The sequence below is a fragment of the Tachypleus tridentatus genome, chromosome 7, assembly GCF_004210375.1.
Source record: "Tachypleus tridentatus isolate NWPU-2018 chromosome 7, ASM421037v1, whole genome shotgun sequence".
In the NCBI taxonomy this organism is placed as follows: domain Eukaryota; kingdom Metazoa; phylum Arthropoda; class Merostomata; order Xiphosura; family Limulidae; genus Tachypleus; species Tachypleus tridentatus.
The window spans coordinates 184,472,524-184,492,049 of record NC_134831.1 but is presented as its reverse complement, the minus strand read 5'-3'; the positions used below and the strand labels follow the sequence as shown (position 1 = coordinate 184,492,049).

The 19,526-nt window shown below is 30.8% G+C and overlaps 1 protein-coding gene across 2 annotated transcripts in view; it reads left to right on the top strand.

Moving 5' to 3' along the window:
* The first annotated feature begins 1,862 nt into the window (after nt 1–1,862).
* LOC143257472 (catenin alpha-like) overlaps nt 1,863–19,526 on the top strand; it is a 36,378-nt gene continuing 18,714 nt past the window's right edge. For both annotated transcript variants that reach the window (XR_013031872.1, XM_076516170.1), the window contains exons 1-8: nt 1,863–2,000; nt 5,757–5,890; nt 7,635–7,824; nt 9,704–9,870; nt 12,961–13,080; nt 13,448–13,537; nt 15,137–15,319; nt 15,979–16,182. Coding sequence is in view for 1 of the 2 variants with exons in the window: in XM_076516170.1 (XP_076372285.1) it covers nt 5,783–5,890; nt 7,635–7,824; nt 9,704–9,870; nt 12,961–13,080; nt 13,448–13,537; nt 15,137–15,319; nt 15,979–16,182 (1,062 nt within the window). In the remaining variant the exon portion in view is untranslated. The remainder of the gene's footprint in view (nt 2,001–5,756; nt 5,891–7,634; nt 7,825–9,703; nt 9,871–12,960; nt 13,081–13,447; nt 13,538–15,136; nt 15,320–15,978; nt 16,183–19,526) is intronic.

The window sequence follows — 19,526 nt, the reverse complement described above, 5'->3', positions numbered from 1 at the left end:
AAACACTTCTGCACAATTGTACTTCTTGGTTCTCAAAGAACGTTTTCACTTTGAAATTTAGAGACTTACGCACTAACAATATTAAGACTAACAAATAAATATACTTGAAATGTTTTAAGGCTAATCGTTTCAGTAACTGAATATGTATGATAATTAACACTGATCCAAATATTTGCCTTAATGACTGGCACTCAACCAAATAAAAAACTGATTTACTGTTTGGCTAGTTTTCGTATTTATAATAGAGTCTTGTTTCTAGACACTCTATAAGTGGTTGATCAGTTGTTAGTGCCTGTCTCGCATATCAAGCATATGTATTGAGGTAGAAGTGGTGTGAACCTCTTTTTTTTTTTTTAAAGAGACTATTCGGATGGTTTTACTTACATGTTGCTAAGAGAATTAAGGCATTTCACTCATTATCTGAGGGTTGCGGGCTCAAATCCCCGTCGCACCAAACATGCTCACCCTTTCAGCCGTGGGGGCGTTATAATGTGATGGTAAATCCCACTATTCGTTGGTAAAAGAGTAACTCAAGAGTCTTACATTGCTAAATTAGGAACGGCTAGCGCAGATAGCCCTCGTGTAACTTTGCACGAAATTAAGAAATAAGCAAAAACAGACAAACTTACATGTCATTATGGAAAATTTGAATGGAAGTGAGGATTAAATAAGCAATATTAGTTCTTACTTGAATATAGCGTTGATGGTGGTTTCGTGAAGCTGCTTTTTATGTTATTCGGTAGCCTTTTAATCAACCTTGAATTAGTGTGTACATTTTTTGTTGTTGTTTTTCTTTTGCTGATTCTTTGAGTTGGAAATTATTTCCATTTAATGTGCTACTTGGACTATTGTATAACGTATGTAACCTATGGATTATAAGATTCTGCAATTGGACCCTATGTTTGACTCGAGAGTGCAGTATAATGTAGTTTTTTCTTTCCTTATAATGTGAGAAATTATTATCAAATGCTTCTACAGTATTAGGGTCGAAATAATCACATCATAAATTAAGAGACTGAGCAGCTTAGTAAATGGCCCGGCATGGTCAGGTGGGCTAAGGCGTTCGACTCCCCGTCGCGCCAAACATGCTCGCCCTTCCAAATGTGGTAGCGTTATAATGTGACGGTCAATATCACTATTCATTGGAAAAAGAGTAGCCTAAGAGTTGGCGGTGGGTGGTGATGACTAGCTGACTTCCCTCTAGTCTTATGCTGCTAAAATAGGGACGGCGAGCGCAGATAGCCCTCATGTAGCTTTGCGCGAAATTCAAAAACAAACGAACAAGCTTGGTAAATTATAATCATCAAACCTTGGTGTGAATAAATATTCTGTTTATTTACTTTCTTTTGTTTGTTTGTATTTGTTTTGCTGTGTTCGATTTATTTTACACATAAAGTTTTTGAAATATGTATTTCGCCTGTGTTTGTTAAAATTTACTCAAAACTACTCGAGAGCTATTTGTGTTACACGTCCCTGATTTGGAAGTAATATATTAGAAAAAATGCAGCTAGCCAACACCACTTATCACCATATTTTGATATACCTTTTGTTACGAATAATGGGATTGAGCGAACATTATATTGCCCTCTTCTTCCTTCCACAAAATTATGTATCAAAGAATGAAATGTGTATCTCAAAACGACTGGTATGGGTGTTATAACTTTTATTTAAAATATCTTGAGATACATTTTTATTTCAAGTGGGTTTCTCGTCATCACGAGAGAATAAAATAATTTGAAAACTTCAATAGCAAACATATTGCTACTAATTTATATAAATTTTCCATGAAATATAAGAATATATCATAGTTTATATGTGATCGTATATTATTCATTAACTTTCAAAATAGAGAAATCACGTTTGTTTTTTCTTACTAATCTTAAAGTGTCAATATTTGGAGCTAGATGTCGTTAAGATTGCTACTTAACTTTTGGAAATCGTATGTTACTACTATGTTCGCCATTTTATATTTCAAAGTAGATAAAGCACACAAAAATTAGGTAAGCAACGATATTTTTCAAAATACGATTAAATACTGTATGAAAATGAAATGTTATAAATTGTAAAGTAAATTATACTTTATGAAAGAGTTAAACTACACAGACGTAACTTATAGTATCTTAAATTATGCTATACCCTAGGTTTATGCTGTTACATTAGATTAGTTTGGTACTAATATCGTGATAGTATCAATGATACTCATTATGTCGATAACTGTCAGTATGTGAGTGTGTATCACTATCAGTGAGATAGTAACTTAATTACGTCAACGATGCTGTTTCACACCCATTATTGAAATTTTAATGTTATTATTGCTTTCACAGGTTGACATTAAAGGGCAAGGGACGATATAACCCGTGTTGGTTGTCCTATACACAAAATTACACTTAAAAAATAAAATTTAAAGCCCACTTTTGTAAGCTATAATTTAAATATTTCTTAAATTAACTACAGCTACCATACCTGAAGGTAACCTTTTTATATAGTCTACACTTTCTGTTCAAAAATGAGTGTTAGCTGGAGACTACTCCTACTAATGAGTATCTCCGTACCAAAATTTATATTTGTGTCCTCCGGCCTTACCATTCTCACAGTAAGTGTGAAGAAAATGATGCATCAATGCTATAATTTCTCTTAACAATCTTAAACACCTCAGATCTCTTCTTTTTTCAATTTCCATGACAAACATTAAGAAATCTTAACATTTTTGTATGACAATCTTTCCATCTTAGCTGTTACGTTAATAACCCTCTTCTGAATTCTTTCCAAAAAAGGCTATTTATGCTTATAATTCAAATTATGATGCACAAATGCATTACTTTGCATTTATTATAACTAGAAGCCATCTTCCATTTATTTCCCAAATAATCTAAATCATTTTATAATGCAGAAGTATCCTCCATGTATAACAACCTTCTGTTCTCTTCTATCTAGCCAGTTTTCTTTTCAGTGAGTCAACTGATTCCCCACAGTTACAAATTTAACTTTTTGTAACAATCCATTTATATGGTACTTAGTTCAAAATATTAGACAAGATTTTCTCCTAGTGAAAAATAACTAATATCCATATTATAAGACTTTCTAAAACTTTTCCTACCACTGACATAAGACTAATAGACTATAATTAACCATCTTCACATAGGTCAAAGGCCATATTATCTCATTTGTTTATTTCCATTCAAAATTTTATTCAAGTACTCTTATTAATTCATCCCAGTAAGTTTGGTATCAAACTTTAGAGTATAATTGAAATTTTAGTATTATACTTTCTTTAATTTCTGAACTTAAAAGTAAATATTTAAAAAACAAACATTTAACATTGATTTTTGTTGTGTGTCACATGGTATGTTGAATGGAGCACTGTTTCAAATTATATGTTTGTTATGTCAAAGTACAAAGTTTATAGTTTTACATGAATTAGGGACTCAAATTACTAATACTGACAAGCTAGAGTATAAAGTAAGAACCTCGTGCCTTCTATCTGTTGAGATATCACTGATGTACTGAATAAAATACACTAGCCACACTAATCTCTTTCTGTTTTTAGAAATGCTCCCTTAGATACACTTATTTCTATCTGTGATGTGAATAACCAGTTGGAAACTCAATGTCCCCAGAGTGGTATTCTCAGATATTTTCAAGTGTTATGATGTCATATTATTCTTTTAGTACAAATCTTCAAACTCTCAAGTATTTGCTCTGCTCAAAATTTTATATTTTTAGACCCAAATACAATTTTAGTACTAACTAAATGAACTATAGATATAGTGATTTATGATTTCTTGGTTATTTAAAATGTATACGTAAAACAAAATTATATATACAAAATTTTATCAGGCTTAGCATCTCTGACAAGCAGCAAACAAGTACAGAGGTCATAACTAGAAGAGATAATTGTTTGCCTTGCTTCATTATTTACTGTTCTATGTTTTAAGAAAAATAAATTTAAGAACTTATAAGAACACAGCCAAGATGGGTCACTTTGTAAAGACTGAACATCAGTTTTATATTATTGGATATGGTACCATGAGTGAACATGTACCACATCATTGTAACATCTGTATTGTTAATCAGACATGGCTTAAAGGTCAATATAATAAATAAATATGTATACGAATGCATAATATTATGAAATTTTAAGCTATTTAGTTCAAACACTATATTTTCGTGTTTTGACATGTAGTCATTCTAGAACAAAAAAGGCATACTTTTTTCATGGGGGTTACAAGATTGATAAAATTTATTGACCCCATACAGAGATCCATTAATGAAAAGAGTAGATAAAATACAAATTTTTCTTAAAATGTTTTATAACTATTTGGGCATTGTAATAATATTTCATTTAGAAGTTAAGTTTTCTGATACATAAAAGTATTTTTAATCTTAAAATGAAAATACTTCATGTTGGACAGACAACACCCAAAAAGAAAAATATTCCTTAACAAACGATGAGACTTGATTAAAAAAAAATCATATTTTGAGTATGAAGGAGTTGTAATGTTTATTGATAACCTGTCAGATTTTATGAACATGTATTAACTAATTAATAGTTATAGCTTTAAAACTATAACAACCATAAAATATATGAGGTTATTCCTAGGAACCGAGTTTGTGTTAATAGTTAATTAATGGATAATGTTTATTACCTCCTTTGAAAAGAGGAATAATAATGACAAACTTCCAGTCTTCTGGCACTTGACCACTATTCAGGAACTTAAAAAATAGTAGCAAGTTGCTCACATGTTGAACCTTTAATCTTTCAAAACCTTTGGGTAAATATTACATTGGTCAGAAGTTTTATTGTTCTTTTCACTTACCCCCCTTTTTTTTTTTTTCCAACAAGCTGATAATTAATGTAGTTATCTTGTTCAATCATGTTTCCACCTATCAACTGTTTAGGATGAAGAATATTGATTAAGTCTTTATTTGTAAAAACTGAAGAAAAGATAGAATGTAATAATCTAGCCATTTTATAATTATCAGATATTAGCCATCCTGTATCATCACTTAAAGGCACTACTCTCATCCTAATGTTTTGCTTACCCTTAATGTATTTAAAGAAGTCACAGCTATTAATTTATACATTTTACACTGAATACTGGACTTGTACAGTTTCTGTATGGGTGTAGTTCATTAACTGTTATATTAATCACAGTTTTATAACAGTGTAAGAACTTTTATATATCAGTATATTTTGTGAAATTTAAAACTTTTTAAATTTTTTGTTTTGGAGTGCATCTCATCAAATATTTAACTGAGAAGCAGCATGATTCATTTTTTAAAGGATTTGAATTGGATTATGTATAGAAAATACTTAAACTTAAGTTAGAAGTAATTTTCAGTTTGTAAGCAAACTTGTGAAAGGTATGGTGTATATTTTTGGTAATATAAATGACATATTTTACAAATTTCTTTAAGGATATTTTAGATTGTATTGATACAATGTTGAAACTTATTACTATTCATATCTACTAAGTGTTAAGAACTATAAAACAAAAAGTTTATATTTTGCCTTTGTGAAATAAATTGTTTTTAAATGTAGGTTATTTTAAATATTTAGTGAACTATAAGGTTTTTAAGTGACAGAAAACCACAAAAGATTGAGTAGTAGGTTTTATGCTAAACTTTGTTTTTCAGAAGTTTTGAAATAACTTGTGGTGTGAAGTGTACATATGCATTTGCACATTAACGTGCTAGTTTGTGCTTCAGAAAAAGTTCACATAGTTATAATTCAATGATTTACTTTGCTTTTCTAGACATCCTTTATCAAGATTAGATAACAATGACTAACGATGGGTTCTTAGGGGGGGTTTCACTAAAGTGGGACCCTAAAAATTTAGAAATATGTACCCGTTCAGTTGAAAAAACTTTGGAGCCTCTTGTAGTCCAGGTAAGTGCTATGTTTACAGACTGTGTGACTAATGAAATACAAATTTTATCATATTTTACAAAAGTTTGTGAAAAGAGGAATATTAAAGTACTTCTGTAAATACAAGAAAGTTCTAAATCAGTAAGATGTGGACAATAAAGGAAGGTCATTTTAATTCTTCAAGGCTGTCTCTGGACACTTATGCTCGAGAAAAGTGACAACATCAATCCACTGTTTATTTTTCAGGAAATGTTACTGAATTCTTAGCCAGTTTGAAGAATTGACTTCTACCACTATTTGCTTGTTAATCAACTTTCAAAAACCAGTTGTTTTGTTAAAAGTTAAAGCTGTTTTAACTTGAGCTTACCCTGGCTTTTTCAAATATTAAGTTTTGTCTTCTTGTTATGTCTTCAGAATATAGCATGAAGAAATCAGTTGTTTATTCTGTCCACCCTGTGGATGACCTTGTAAACTTTAATAACTTCTCTTAATCTTCTTTTACAAGAGAAAATAAAATATATTAACCTGTCACAGAGTCTAACATTTTATTTCTCAGAACCATCGTGGTAATTCTTCTTTTAACTCTTTCCATGTTTGATATTATTTTGAACAGATTTAATGAAAGCAAACCAATGTGACCAACTTATGACAGCAGTGTTGTTTTTTAAGTTTCAGTTTCTTGCTTAAAATAAATCAAGGTCTGGACAAACTCATTTCACCTGGCAGCATCATAAAACAAACATGCAAATAGGTGTAAAAACTTTAACTGTTAACATTGGTGCTGCTTACTCGAGAAAGAGATTACAGCTTTGTTTTTGTTTTTAGTGTGGTGTAATATAAAGTGTACTGTGCATGTATGTACTAAAACATTGTGTATTGTACTTTTCTTTGTTTCCACTTATTTATATTTAAGCATCCATCTTAGTTCATTTTTATCTGGAACATGTTACAACAATCCATAGTTAGTCTGCCCATTGATTGTCCATAAGTTTTGGGAGCCATCTGTACCTGGGGCTGAACTTAGAATATATTAGTAAAGTAGACACTCGCATACACAAAGGACTGCATAAGGAGGGAACTTGAAAACATAGTTTTAAACCATGTATAGTTGTATCTTAGAACATTTTAAAAAATCTGATACTGAATTTGAAAACATTTTAAATAAGCTTTTGACATATGAGTATTTTTTTCCTTGAGATAAACCGCAGTGCTGAAAATTTGCACATTTTTGGGTTTTGGTAACTGTTGAACATCCAACACTTGACATTATTTTGTTGTGGCTGCTAAGTACTTGTTTTTCTTATTGTTGTAAATATGTCCTATTAAGAACCACCTCTAGCATTTACTATGTAAATTCAGTATAGTAAGCTTTTTGTTGATGTCCAATAAAATTCAGCTGGTATAATTTTCAGTTCAGCAGTAACTCTAAACAACATGTAATCACTCTAACCCATAAATCAGTTTATAGTGAGAATGATATCTCACAATTTGTATTTATTTTATTATCAGAATATATTTTTCCGTATGAACTGGCAAACATACTTGAAAATGATATATGTGTCAGTGAATACTTTGTATTTGGTATACTAAATTTCTATATATAGTACATTTTTTATATGATACAAACTTATTAAATAGGGAAACAGAAATTTAAAGTTTATCATTTTTTATTTTTAATTGAAACAGAACTCCAAGTGATTCATAAATATTTTAAGGTTATCAGCCTTTTATTTCAACTATTTTGTCCATAATTTGTGCATATTAGGTTACAACATTAGTCAATACTAAAGGACCCTCCAAAAAGAAGAAAGGGCGTTCTAAACGGGCTCATGTTCTTGTAGCTGCAGTAGAGAAAGCAACTGAAAATTTCATCCAGCAAGGACAGGATATTGCTACTGAAAATCCTGACATCCAACATGAAATGATGTCAGCTGTTGAAGAAGTACAGAAAACAGGTAATAATCAGTATTTACAGTTACAAGTTGTAACATGAACTACAGATTTCTGGGCAACCAATTACTGATAGATGGGTCAGGTTTCAACAGCATATCTTGGATGTTATCAGGATTTTGAAACTGTTGGAAAGTTTGTTAACGAATAAACACCATCACTTGTTTCAATTAGATTTTGTAATTCTCTATAGGTTAATCCTGCAAAATGAAAAATAACTCTATTACAACTGCTCATGTAATTAAAAAAATTTGCAGGAAGATATAATGTTATGAATGTATTTCTAGAAGTATTTACAAATTTTGTGTTTTTTGTACATAAATTTTTAATGCTTTTAAGTGATCAGAAGTATTCCTGGATCATTAACTTTTTTTTTCTGTTAATTTAATATTATTAGCATAAATAATAGCTATGTTAATTTTAGCCCAAACATGGTTAACAAACTTGAAGTGAGACAGAACCACCAATGTTTTGTAAAATGAATTTTGGCTTTCAAAATGATTATGAAAAATTAATCCAAATTCAGTGATTCAGGAAGTTCATTTTGACTCGTATATGTGTGTGTGTGTGTGTGTGTGTGTATATATATAAATAAACAAGTTTCTGTATTTTATTTTGTGTTTCAAAACATCAATGTTCAGTATTAGTTACTATATTAGCCACTTGTTTTATTTCTATTTGGTATCCAGTCGCATAAAAATGCAACTTCAGGTGTGAGTTACAAGGACTTAATCCATTTACTGTTTTGAAAGTAATAAAAGTAACACACAAAATATTGGGTTGAGGAATAATTCGTGAGCGTTTTTTCAAGTTAAAAAAATATATTCATAAATGAAACGCTTTTGCAAAATATTTCATGTCATTTGGGAGATAATTTTTTGCTCTAATAGATGGTGTGTTTGATTTTCATATGTCTTTAATTTTTGCTTTCATTTTCAGCTCATTAAATGGAATGTCAAGTGGACAAAATAGAGCATTTTCGACACCATCTGCTTTTCGCATTTAATTTCTTGCAATTTCATTTAAAACAATGCATACTATATACCTAGGTATTACATGAAATAAAGTATCATAATAAATGTTTTGGGTGTAATGTGTTCATGCATTGAAGTATTGTATAGTCTTGCATGTAATGCTAGAATGAAATTATTTAAAAATGCTCACGAATTATTCCTCAACCTAAATACTTTACAGCCTAGAATGGTGAACAAAACTAAAAACTGTGTATGCATATCCACATGTAAATGGCTAGCAACTGAACCAGTTGTTATCAAACTATCATTATCTGTAGTGCTTCTCATGGCATGCTGTTGGTATTCAGTTCTGAATCAGCTGAATGACACCACATCTTTCCTGGGTATTGTATAGGTAGCCTAATTAGTTACCTAGAAATTACATGAAATAACTAAAGAACATGTGAATATTCTGTAAAACAAACCTGTAAGAACCTTAAAAAATGCTTTTATTTCCTAGAAATAGCCATGAAAAACTAAAAGGTAAAATATATTTGTAAGAAAGTTGTGGTAATTAATATGTATTACTTAGAAATTGTTTGAAGTAACTAAAATTTACTTGTGGACACTTTGTTGAAAAAAAGTGTAAAACCTCTATTAAACAAAACAATGTTCATACATCAGACTGTATTATTATTGTACATTTTGCTGGAAAGACAATTTAAATTAACCTAACACCAAATGCGGGTACCTCACACACACCTGAAACAAGTGTAGAAAGTAACTTTCAGGTATACATATACTTTACTATATACAGTTTTTCTAACTACCCATTAAGATAAAATTGGTGCATATGTTATGATTGTGTATGGAAATACTACCATTAGCAATGGAAAACAGAGTTGATAATTGTACTACTTCTATTATGTAGGAGAAGTTATGAGCAGATCTGCAAAAGATTTTGCAGAAGACCCGTATTCCTCTGTAAAAAGAGGTAACATGGTCCGAGCTGCAAGGAGCCTCCTTTCAGCTGTCACCCGACTTCTGGTTTTAGCTGATATGGTGGATGTTCACAGGCTTTTAAAATCTTTACAAACAGTAAGTAGATGTACAGCAACTTGTGCAGTGTACAACTTTGAATGTCATTATATTTTTATTGTTGTTGGTGTTAAAGTAAATCAGGATTTAGTAACAAAGCAGTGTTGAGAGGCATGTTTTGCTGACCTAGAAACACACAGTAATTCAGCAGTATTTTATGATTTGGCTATTATACACAATATAATTATTTTATGAGTAATACAAACTAATGGTTTTGGTGTTTGAAAGATGTAACTTGCATAGTCAGAGAGCAGAACTTATATTTTTTTCTTTATTACAGAGATGAATGATAAAAACTCGTAATTGCATAATTTTAATTGTTACATGTATGAATAATTAAACTAGTTTATTATCATGGTGTACAAATAAACTTGGAATCAAAATGTAGTTAATAAATTAAATTTTAATATTAAACATGTTTACATTCTTAGTTTTATTAAAAAATGTAAAGTCTCACCTAGTATGATAATTGTGATACTTACTTTCTGAATCTTTCATTTTCTCTAATTTATTTACCACATTTCCAAGAAGTGCAAACTTTAAGGTAAATTATTCATTATAATGTAGCTATTACTTAGGCAAACCATAATTGTTATAGCCTTCAATCTTGTCTGTTTACATAGGCATAGTCTAGAAAATCGGGTTCTTTTGCCACACCCACCTTCGTTTCTGAATTACTGATAGTTCTCTAACATTTATTACTGTATTAGTTTGTAGCCAATATTTCTATTGGCCAGAAGTTTGACCTCTCAAGTGATGTTTTATATTACACTGTTTTAAGTACAGAAAATTCTCTATAATGCTTGCAGTTTAATATTTACTCTTATGAAAAACACACCAACCAGCTTAGGTAAACTTTGTAATGGCTCTTATTGTGTAGTTAGAAAGTTGTAGGACATTTTTACGTATTATTATTGTATTCTCAGGTGCATTATTTAATTAAATAATAATATGTAGTAATACCATTGGTATAAAAAAAAAGTAGGTTTAAGTTTTCTTAACAGTTAACAGAACAGAAAGAAGACCCAGGTAACTATAGTATATATATTTTATTATGAAAGTAAGTAAAATGTTAAAATTAGAAATTTGTTACATAAAGTTAGTGTTAGATAAATGTGACTGTTTATTTTAAGTTTAATATGTGAGTGTTATTTAAGTGAGTATTGTTACATCTTAGCATCTTACAGTTTGTAGAAAGTTGTAAGCTGCAGTTGGGCAATGTGTGTTTGTATACATATGTAGAGGCATACATCAAGATATCTAGCAAGAGGATCATACTTCTATGTAAAAACAAACATTTAATTAACAAAAATGTTTTTTATGAGTGATGCATAAACATCATTGTTCTACTGTTAATTGTTTGACCAAACGTTTTTAGAAGTTTTTGGGGTGTTGGTTAATTTTGTTCTATTATGTACGAACATACAAACATAACATACTTGAAACAAAATATATTGGAACCTTATATAGTAACCATCCCAACAGAAAAAAACTACTCTTGAACTTGAAGAAAAACAAATTTAACAAACTATCCAGCAAACAAAGGTAGTACCATTGTAATGATTGAAAAAGATCTAAATCATAGTTATAACTGAACACTAGATGTAGATGATGTTCTAAGACAGAGAAACAACCACTTCTTGAAACAACTAATGGTACCACAAAGCACCCCTCTACACTCCTGTGATGTACCTAAAATTCATAATCAAGTTTACTATGTGTTTCATCTGCAGTTTCACCATGTCACTCTTTAGGTAGATATCTTGATTATTAGGTAAAACATCTTGACACCTTAAGAACTTGATTTACTTTGTAGAGATGATTAAAGAACCATGGTAATGTAATCTAACAAAATAAATGATCAGTTTTGATGTGTTCAACCTATTCACTAATATATACTCCTAAAACACAAAACATGCTCTACTAACTGCTTAGAAAAGACCTATAAAGAGATGCACCCAGTAATAGAGCTGACACCAGGAAAACCTTGTTGAAACATAAATGTATAAAACTATTGAAAACAAGAAGGCCTGACCTATCACCAGTACTCAGTGACCTCTATATGGAATATTATGAAGAGAACACCTTCAGAGTAGCCACTCTTGAGTCACAGAATTTGATTCAGGTATAAATGATAGGTTACAGAAAAGATTCAAGAATTCATGAATCCCCTGAATGTACAACAACCAGCTATGTGATTTGCTGTGGAAATAAAAGTCAAAAGATCTAGCTGATACACCACAGGAACTTACATGACAGTACAGGTATTGGAAAGTACAAATAAAGCAGTCCCAGCTGTATTATAAAAATGTATTATACACTTTAATTTGATTCCAGAATGAACAAGATTTGTGACACAGAGGATGTTAAAAAGAAGATAAAAAAAACCAAAATTGATCACTCAACCATCCGTGATGATTTTAATCTATAACCCAACATAAAGTAATAAGGAAAATTAAGTCAGTATACAACTTTACTAGCTTTAAGTGATAAATTACATACCCAATTTTACCAATGGTGCCTGCCAGTTCTGGTGAAAGTCTTAAAAAAAAATCTCAGTCTGTAATGGGCTTTCTCTTTGAAGCTTTTTGAATACACTTTAAAAGTTTTACAGATTACTTTAAGGAGACTGCACTCCTTTGCCCTTTTTTCTTCTGAAAATTTAGAAGACACATAAATTTGCTAAAAGTAAGAAAAGTGTATCTAAGACTTTTCAGTAATTTTCACTTTCCAAGAAAACTGAGTATAAAATGTTTGTTTGTCAATTGATAGTTCGTGTTTGTGTTTATGTGCATAAAAAGACAAAGAGAAATAGTTCAAAATTTATTCTCTTAAGTTCCTCTATTTGGTGGAACAAACAAGTGTGAGAGAGAGAAAGAATAAATATCTTGTATCTTGTGTGCCAAATATCTTTTACAAATGTAATCTATCATGAATTTAAGTCTCATTTCAAATGAAAAAATTGTAAAACTGTATATATATAATGTTACACATTTGTCTTGTAATACTTGTTTGTTTTTTGTGTTCTTATTGATGTTTCAAATATTTTCACAGTTTATTACATAAGTTTTTATACTTTTATCTATTCAGGTGGAAAGTGACCTCGACAAAGTCAAGAATGCATCGAGCCAGTCAGAACTGATGGAATTATTCCAGAGATTTGGGAAAAACACAAATGACCTAATTCAACAAGCTGCCAAACGACAAGCAGTAAGTTATAGCTGTCTCTATTGAGTATCAGTAGACATATGTAGAGATCTTTATTAACAGTGGCAGCTGTTGGCACACAAAATTGCCATGTGTTTGAATAATAATGTTAGACTGTGTTGTATAAAATTTTTTGCAAGAAATTTCAAGAATCATCTTGGATAATGTGTGTGATAATTTATCCATCCTGAAACACAGGTAAAGAGTTTTGATGTGGCTACCTCATTCACAATGTATTATATTTAATCCTAAATACAGTAGTAACTTGAAATCTGTTTAGTAATCTATTTCCTCTTACATTAGAGCTTGTCTTTCAACACAAGTTATTTCAACACTAACTTTTCTGTTTTATGGTGCGTGTTTTTACCAGGAACTTAAGAACCCCCAACTACAGGACGATCTTGCTGCAGCTCGAGCTGTGCTGAAGAAAAACAGTATGATGCTGCTAACTGCATCTAAGGTAAATTGTTTGTTTTTATGGGCACTATTATAATTAGGGTAATTTAATCTTAAGGTATATTGTTTGTTGTTATTTTAATCCATCTATGTTCATTAGTGTAAATAAAGTGGTTTTAGTAGTAATTTGTGGTTTGTTGACCTACTGGCTACCCAAACCTCCAAAAGGAGGGTAGTCAAAGAATTCTAATAGTTTTTTTCCTTTTATGAAAATGTTTTAGTGTTAAATTATATATTTTTTTTATAGTTACAGAAATGTTCTTCTATCATAGACAACAGTTAGAGTATAATAATAGTATACTACCTGGATGTCTTTTTTATTATTATTATTATTGAAGTTATTATGTTTATCATATGCAGACAACACACACAAACACAATAATTTATTTATTTGAAAAATTATATTTTAAGTATAAATTGTCTTTGAAGAACGTAACAGTGACCTAATTTTGAAAGGTGTCCAAAGTCACTTGTTATGTCTTGAGTCACTGTAAAATATTGTTGGTTTTGTAATCTTTGTTATGACTTATAGCTGGAATTAGTGACTAGTGTAATCAGCAAAACAACATATGAAAAGAAATGTATTAGTGTATAGTAATATAACATGATTTATTCTGTAAGTTGAAATTAGATACATTTTAGAAAATTTGTATTTACATATTATGCAGTTTAATTGGTTAAATATTTCAACTGTTAGGAGAAAAACTCATAGTTTATAAATGGAATACTTTTGGTTTATAGGATGTAACACTGTGTACACAGGTGGAAGACAAAGTGTATACACCATGATCTTTTGGGCCTGGCATGACCAGGTGGTTAAGGCACTTGACCTGTAATCTGAGGGTCGTGGATTCAAATCCCCATTGCACCAAACATGCTCACCCTTTCAGCCATGGGGGCATTATAATGTGGCAGGCATTCCACTATTCCTTGGTAAGAGAGTAGTGCAAGAGTTAACACTGACTAGCTGCCTTCCCTCTAGTCTTACACTGCTGAATTAGGGACGGCTATCCCAAATAGCCCTCGTGTAGTTTTGCGCAAAATTCACAAACCATGACCTTTTACAGAATATTATTTAATAGGATATTATGCATTTGATGTCAAGAGTTACTTTTGCACTACATTGCTGATTTAGCAATAATACATGGTAGATGAAAGAGAATACCAGATACTGAAAAAACTGTATATATATATTACTGAGATTCTAGAGGTTATACAAACTGTAGAATAGACAAAAGTATTTTTATCTTTCATAGGGAAATCATCTTGAACTTTAGCTTGTCCAAGTCCTGCAGATGTCATCAATTCTTAGGCATATCTTTAATTCAAATACTGATTGTTTTTTGTACAACAGTTGTATATTTTACTGAAAGCTCGACACTTTTCACTTAGGTACAATTAGTAAATTATAGTCAATGCTCTTTCTCCAATAAGAAATCAGTCTTATGGACCACCTTCATACACTAAGTAAACTAGAACTGGTTACATTTTTCAAAATTAATGTGTATTACATTTTTAATCTCAAATTTTATCAGCTTTGCCATGTTGACAGTTGAGATAATGTGAAATTGTACTTCAGGTTAGTATGTTTGTATACTAACAGGTTTATGTGAGACATCCAGAGCTCTCTGCTGCCAGAGAGAATCGAGATTTTATACACAAGCAGGTTTGTGAAGCTGTCAATACAATTAGTGATGTTGCCCAAGGAAAATCTACCTATAATACACTTAATGAACCTCCATACAAAGGTGCTGGAGAGCTTGCAGCTGCTCTGGATGATTTTGATGTAAGTAAATTGTAACATGATTTGTTTATGATTTGTTAAACCATTTGTTTATGCTTGAGTTTAGTTTTTGGTGTGATTTAGATGTTAGAACAGTGCCCTTTTTGTAACGTCATATTTTTTAGTCTAAGATTTATATGATATTGTAATTTTTATTTTTGAAGCTAAAATGTTTAATAATGATGTTGTAGAAGATGTTTAGAGATTTGATACAAAGTAATAAGCCAAAACTAATACAGAGAAAGCAACATAAGAACAGGCTGAAAACTGAAAGAAGCAACAGTAAATAAGATATTTAACTTTCTAGAAGTGTTTGTATATGCATTTGAAAAAATATTGTGAGGTAAGAAATGTAAATTCTATTTTAATTTTTATATTACACTGTAGAATTGAAATACTCAGCTCTCAAAAGGTTCTTTGATTTAGTATATGTTGAACTGGCATATCATAAATATGTTTTGATTTGCTATTTTGGTTGTTATTAATTAATAACCTTATAATATTTTTCTTTATGTCATGCAAAAATTTGCATTTTTACTTTTGCCATTATGAAAGATAAATGGAGGTGTTCTGCTAGATGTAACAATAATATTTTCCTAATTTTTCTTTGTTTTTTTCTTCTTAATGTTACAGTATTAAAATGCAAGTACTTTATTCTTCAGGAACGTGTTATATTAGACCCCTTGACGTATAGTGAGATTCGAACACGCCCAGCGTTGGAGGAACACCTGGAGAGTATTATCAGTGGGGCTGCTCTTATGGCTGATTCGTCGTGCACCCGTGATGATCGTCGTGAGAGAATTGTTGCAGAATGTAATGCTGTACGACAAGCGTTACAAGACCTACTCTCAGAATACATAGCTAACGTAAGATTAGGCAGTTCTGGTATATTTAAATCACTTGTGACTTGGTTTTATAGTGATGGCTCTTTGTTATTTTCTTAACCTTGTAACAGTCAGAAACTTTCACATGTGAAGTGCAAACCTGCTCGTCATATTTGAAATTTAAGTAGAAAAGAATATTTCTGGATTTTTTCAACATTTTTTAAACTTGGATGCTGGATTATGTATTGTGTTGTGTTTCATTATAGCAAAGCCACATAGGGCTATCTGCTGAGCCCACCGAATGTATTTAACACAGCCTTGTATTATTGGTTAAAAACAAACCAAGAAGGTATACATGCTATAACTCTAAAGGCATGGAATGTATCTCTACAAGAGTTGGCAAGCTTTTAGCAAATGTTATAAGACTTGTTTCACAAAAAATTGCCTTTTTTAATTAGGTATTTTTTTTACTAAAGATTTGTCTGTGAACATAATGCAGTTCATGTTCACTAGTCCAAGTTAATTTTCATGTTAAAGTCAAAGGCACTTATATTCCTCTTACAGTTTTCAAATTACATTTACCTAACCCCTAAAACCTCCTAAAGAAATACCTATCTTTTTTCATTTCAACAAAACTGTAATTTATCTTAACTTTTCTCACCCCTTACTGTACCCCAAGAGTTGGCAGTGGGTAATGATGACTAGCTGCCTTCTCTCTACTCTTACACTGCTAAATTAGGGATTGCTGATGCAAATAGCCCTTTTGTAGCTCTGTTTGAAATTCAAAACAAACTAAATAAGCACCCTTCATTGTCATCCTTTTATGAGGTGCAAAAGAAAAAAATAGAAATGCATATATTTCAACAGTGTGCCTCACATTAAATCTAAATTCTGTTTGTGGTGGGGCAGTTGGAAAACCTGTACATTCCCCTTCATAAAATAGCCTTAGGACACACTTAATCTGCTGAAATGGTGTAGCACATCTCTTGTAAGTTTCTTAAATCTCTTCCTATGCCACCATTATCTCTCCAGTCAGCATCATGTTTTCCCTCTCACTTTGTGTACATAATAGGAGATAAAGTTGTATCTACTCAGTATGTGAAGGACATATCACTTGCACCCTCTCTATACCACAATGCACTATTGCCTACCACCTTCCACCTCACTTAAATATTATTTCTGCATATGCAAAATTCCCCTGTTCTCTAAACAGCTTTGGCCATCACCTCATCGTGTACCTTTTGTTTCATACCCTAACAAACACTATAGTGAATCATACTTACCACAGAGTAGAAGGACACCACCCTCATTCTTTTATAACTTAAATAAGTCAACAGACAGGGGTAACATGTAATATTTACTTCTAAACAAAATCTTCCTTTTGGTTTGCAACATAGGTTTGTTCTACCAGGTATCCTCTTCCTGAAAATTCTTATCTTACTACTGTGTCTTTTTCTACTATGGGACTGACTGGGATTCTCAACTTTGCTTACTATTCAGAGCAGTGGACAGTAGGCTTGGAGATATACTCCCATAGCATGTGGTATGAACAATTATTAATGAAGGCTAGCTTTGAAAGTAGTTACAGCCAACAATAAATAACATTGAATAGAACATTGTATAAACTGTTTACATAAATATAGAGGAAACAAAGTAGCTAGGTTCATAATGTGTTTCTCGAGTTGGGTGCATGGAGTTTCTTTAAGGTTGAACAAAGGATTCTAATGGGAAGTTTAGAACACTTTGAAAAAAACATATACTAAGCAAGTCTTTATAGTTTCTGTAGATGTTTTTTGTTGTTGAATATTTCTCATTTCAGTTGTGTCCAAAAGCTATGGACATTTTCTTCTTTGACAATATGCCAGGTAATCTTAGTATATTAGATGATGAAAAATAGTCAAACAATGAACGTGAATAAAAATCTTTTATGTTTTCTAAAAGTAAGCAGAGGTAAGGTGATGCTATTTTGGAAGGTAAAATTCTTGGTTGAAAACAAATATTTCTCTGTTTTTGACATGGCTTTTGTGACTTAGAGTTGACAGTGGTGACTACTGCAATTGCCAAAATCAAATTTAAAAAACAAATATTTAATATCAATCAAATTAAAACAGATTGGATGTATAAAATGAAACTTAAAATAAATTCTAAGATAAAGGAAGTGGTCTTAATAGTTTTTCAGAATAATGTATCACAACAAAATTGTTTTAAATTTCCCAACATAATAAATGAAAAAAAATGCTAAACCACATAATATTAACTCTTTATTATTTGTGCTTTATTTTGGTAAAAATTTTAATTCCCATACCAGCTGTTTTGAGATATATTTTACTTCAAATGGGTTTCTCGTCATCACGAAATACTAAGGTACTTGGTTAACTATTTGCACAGTGAGAAGTAAAACATTGGGGAATATCTCTGATACCCCTGCAGTGTTGCAAGGATTAAAATGAAATATTTAAAAACGTTTTTAGCACAGAAGTATCATAGTCTGAATATTATCTTTCAAATTATTATTCTCATTAAATTTCATATATTGTTTATTGAATGTTAAATATGGAACTTCATTATATTTCGTAAATGAAAATTTGATGCCATTTTATTGGTGTGTGTGTGTGTGTGTGTGTGTGTGTGTAGGTAGAAAGTAATGTTGGTTTTAGATGTCTAGGTGGTAACGCTTTCTTTTAACAATAAAACTTTTGTTAAATGATGCATGATCAGAAGTTAAGTTCACAGTATTGTGTAAAATCAGACTTTAGGAGTAAATATAACTGATATAGGTAAACTTCCAAATTCCTTTACAGAACAAGTCAGAAAAGAGTAGCTGGCTGAGCATAATGAGTATTTTGATGTTTTAAAGGAAATGGGTAATCTGGAAGATTTATATAAAATCATAAAAGTAAAGTATGAAATAATACTGTACGAGCACAGACCCACAAAACATTTGCAGTCATATTAGTATCTTTATTACAACTGTACTTTAAATACAGGATTTCTAGAATAATACAAAAAAAAATAATCATAGACACTAAAATCTATAAGTCCACATGTCTTAAACCTAACAGTAGTTAAGCCTTTTTTAAGCACAGCCAATATTTGATAAAAAGATGAATTAACACTAGCTTGTGTGTGTTCTTTGTTTTACTTTAGTTTGGGCTAAACTTTATATTACTTAATATTATCAATAAATAAAGTTGCACTGCTATTCCAGAACCTAATGCTAGACCTTTCTAAAAATTTTGATAAGCTTTTAATATATTATTGAACAAATATCTATTAAAGTATGTTTACATATGTTGAAATGAAATCGATGCACATGCATTTAGATAATAAGGTACATGCACATTTTTAGTACAGATAAAGACTGAGATTATTATAATAAATAATTT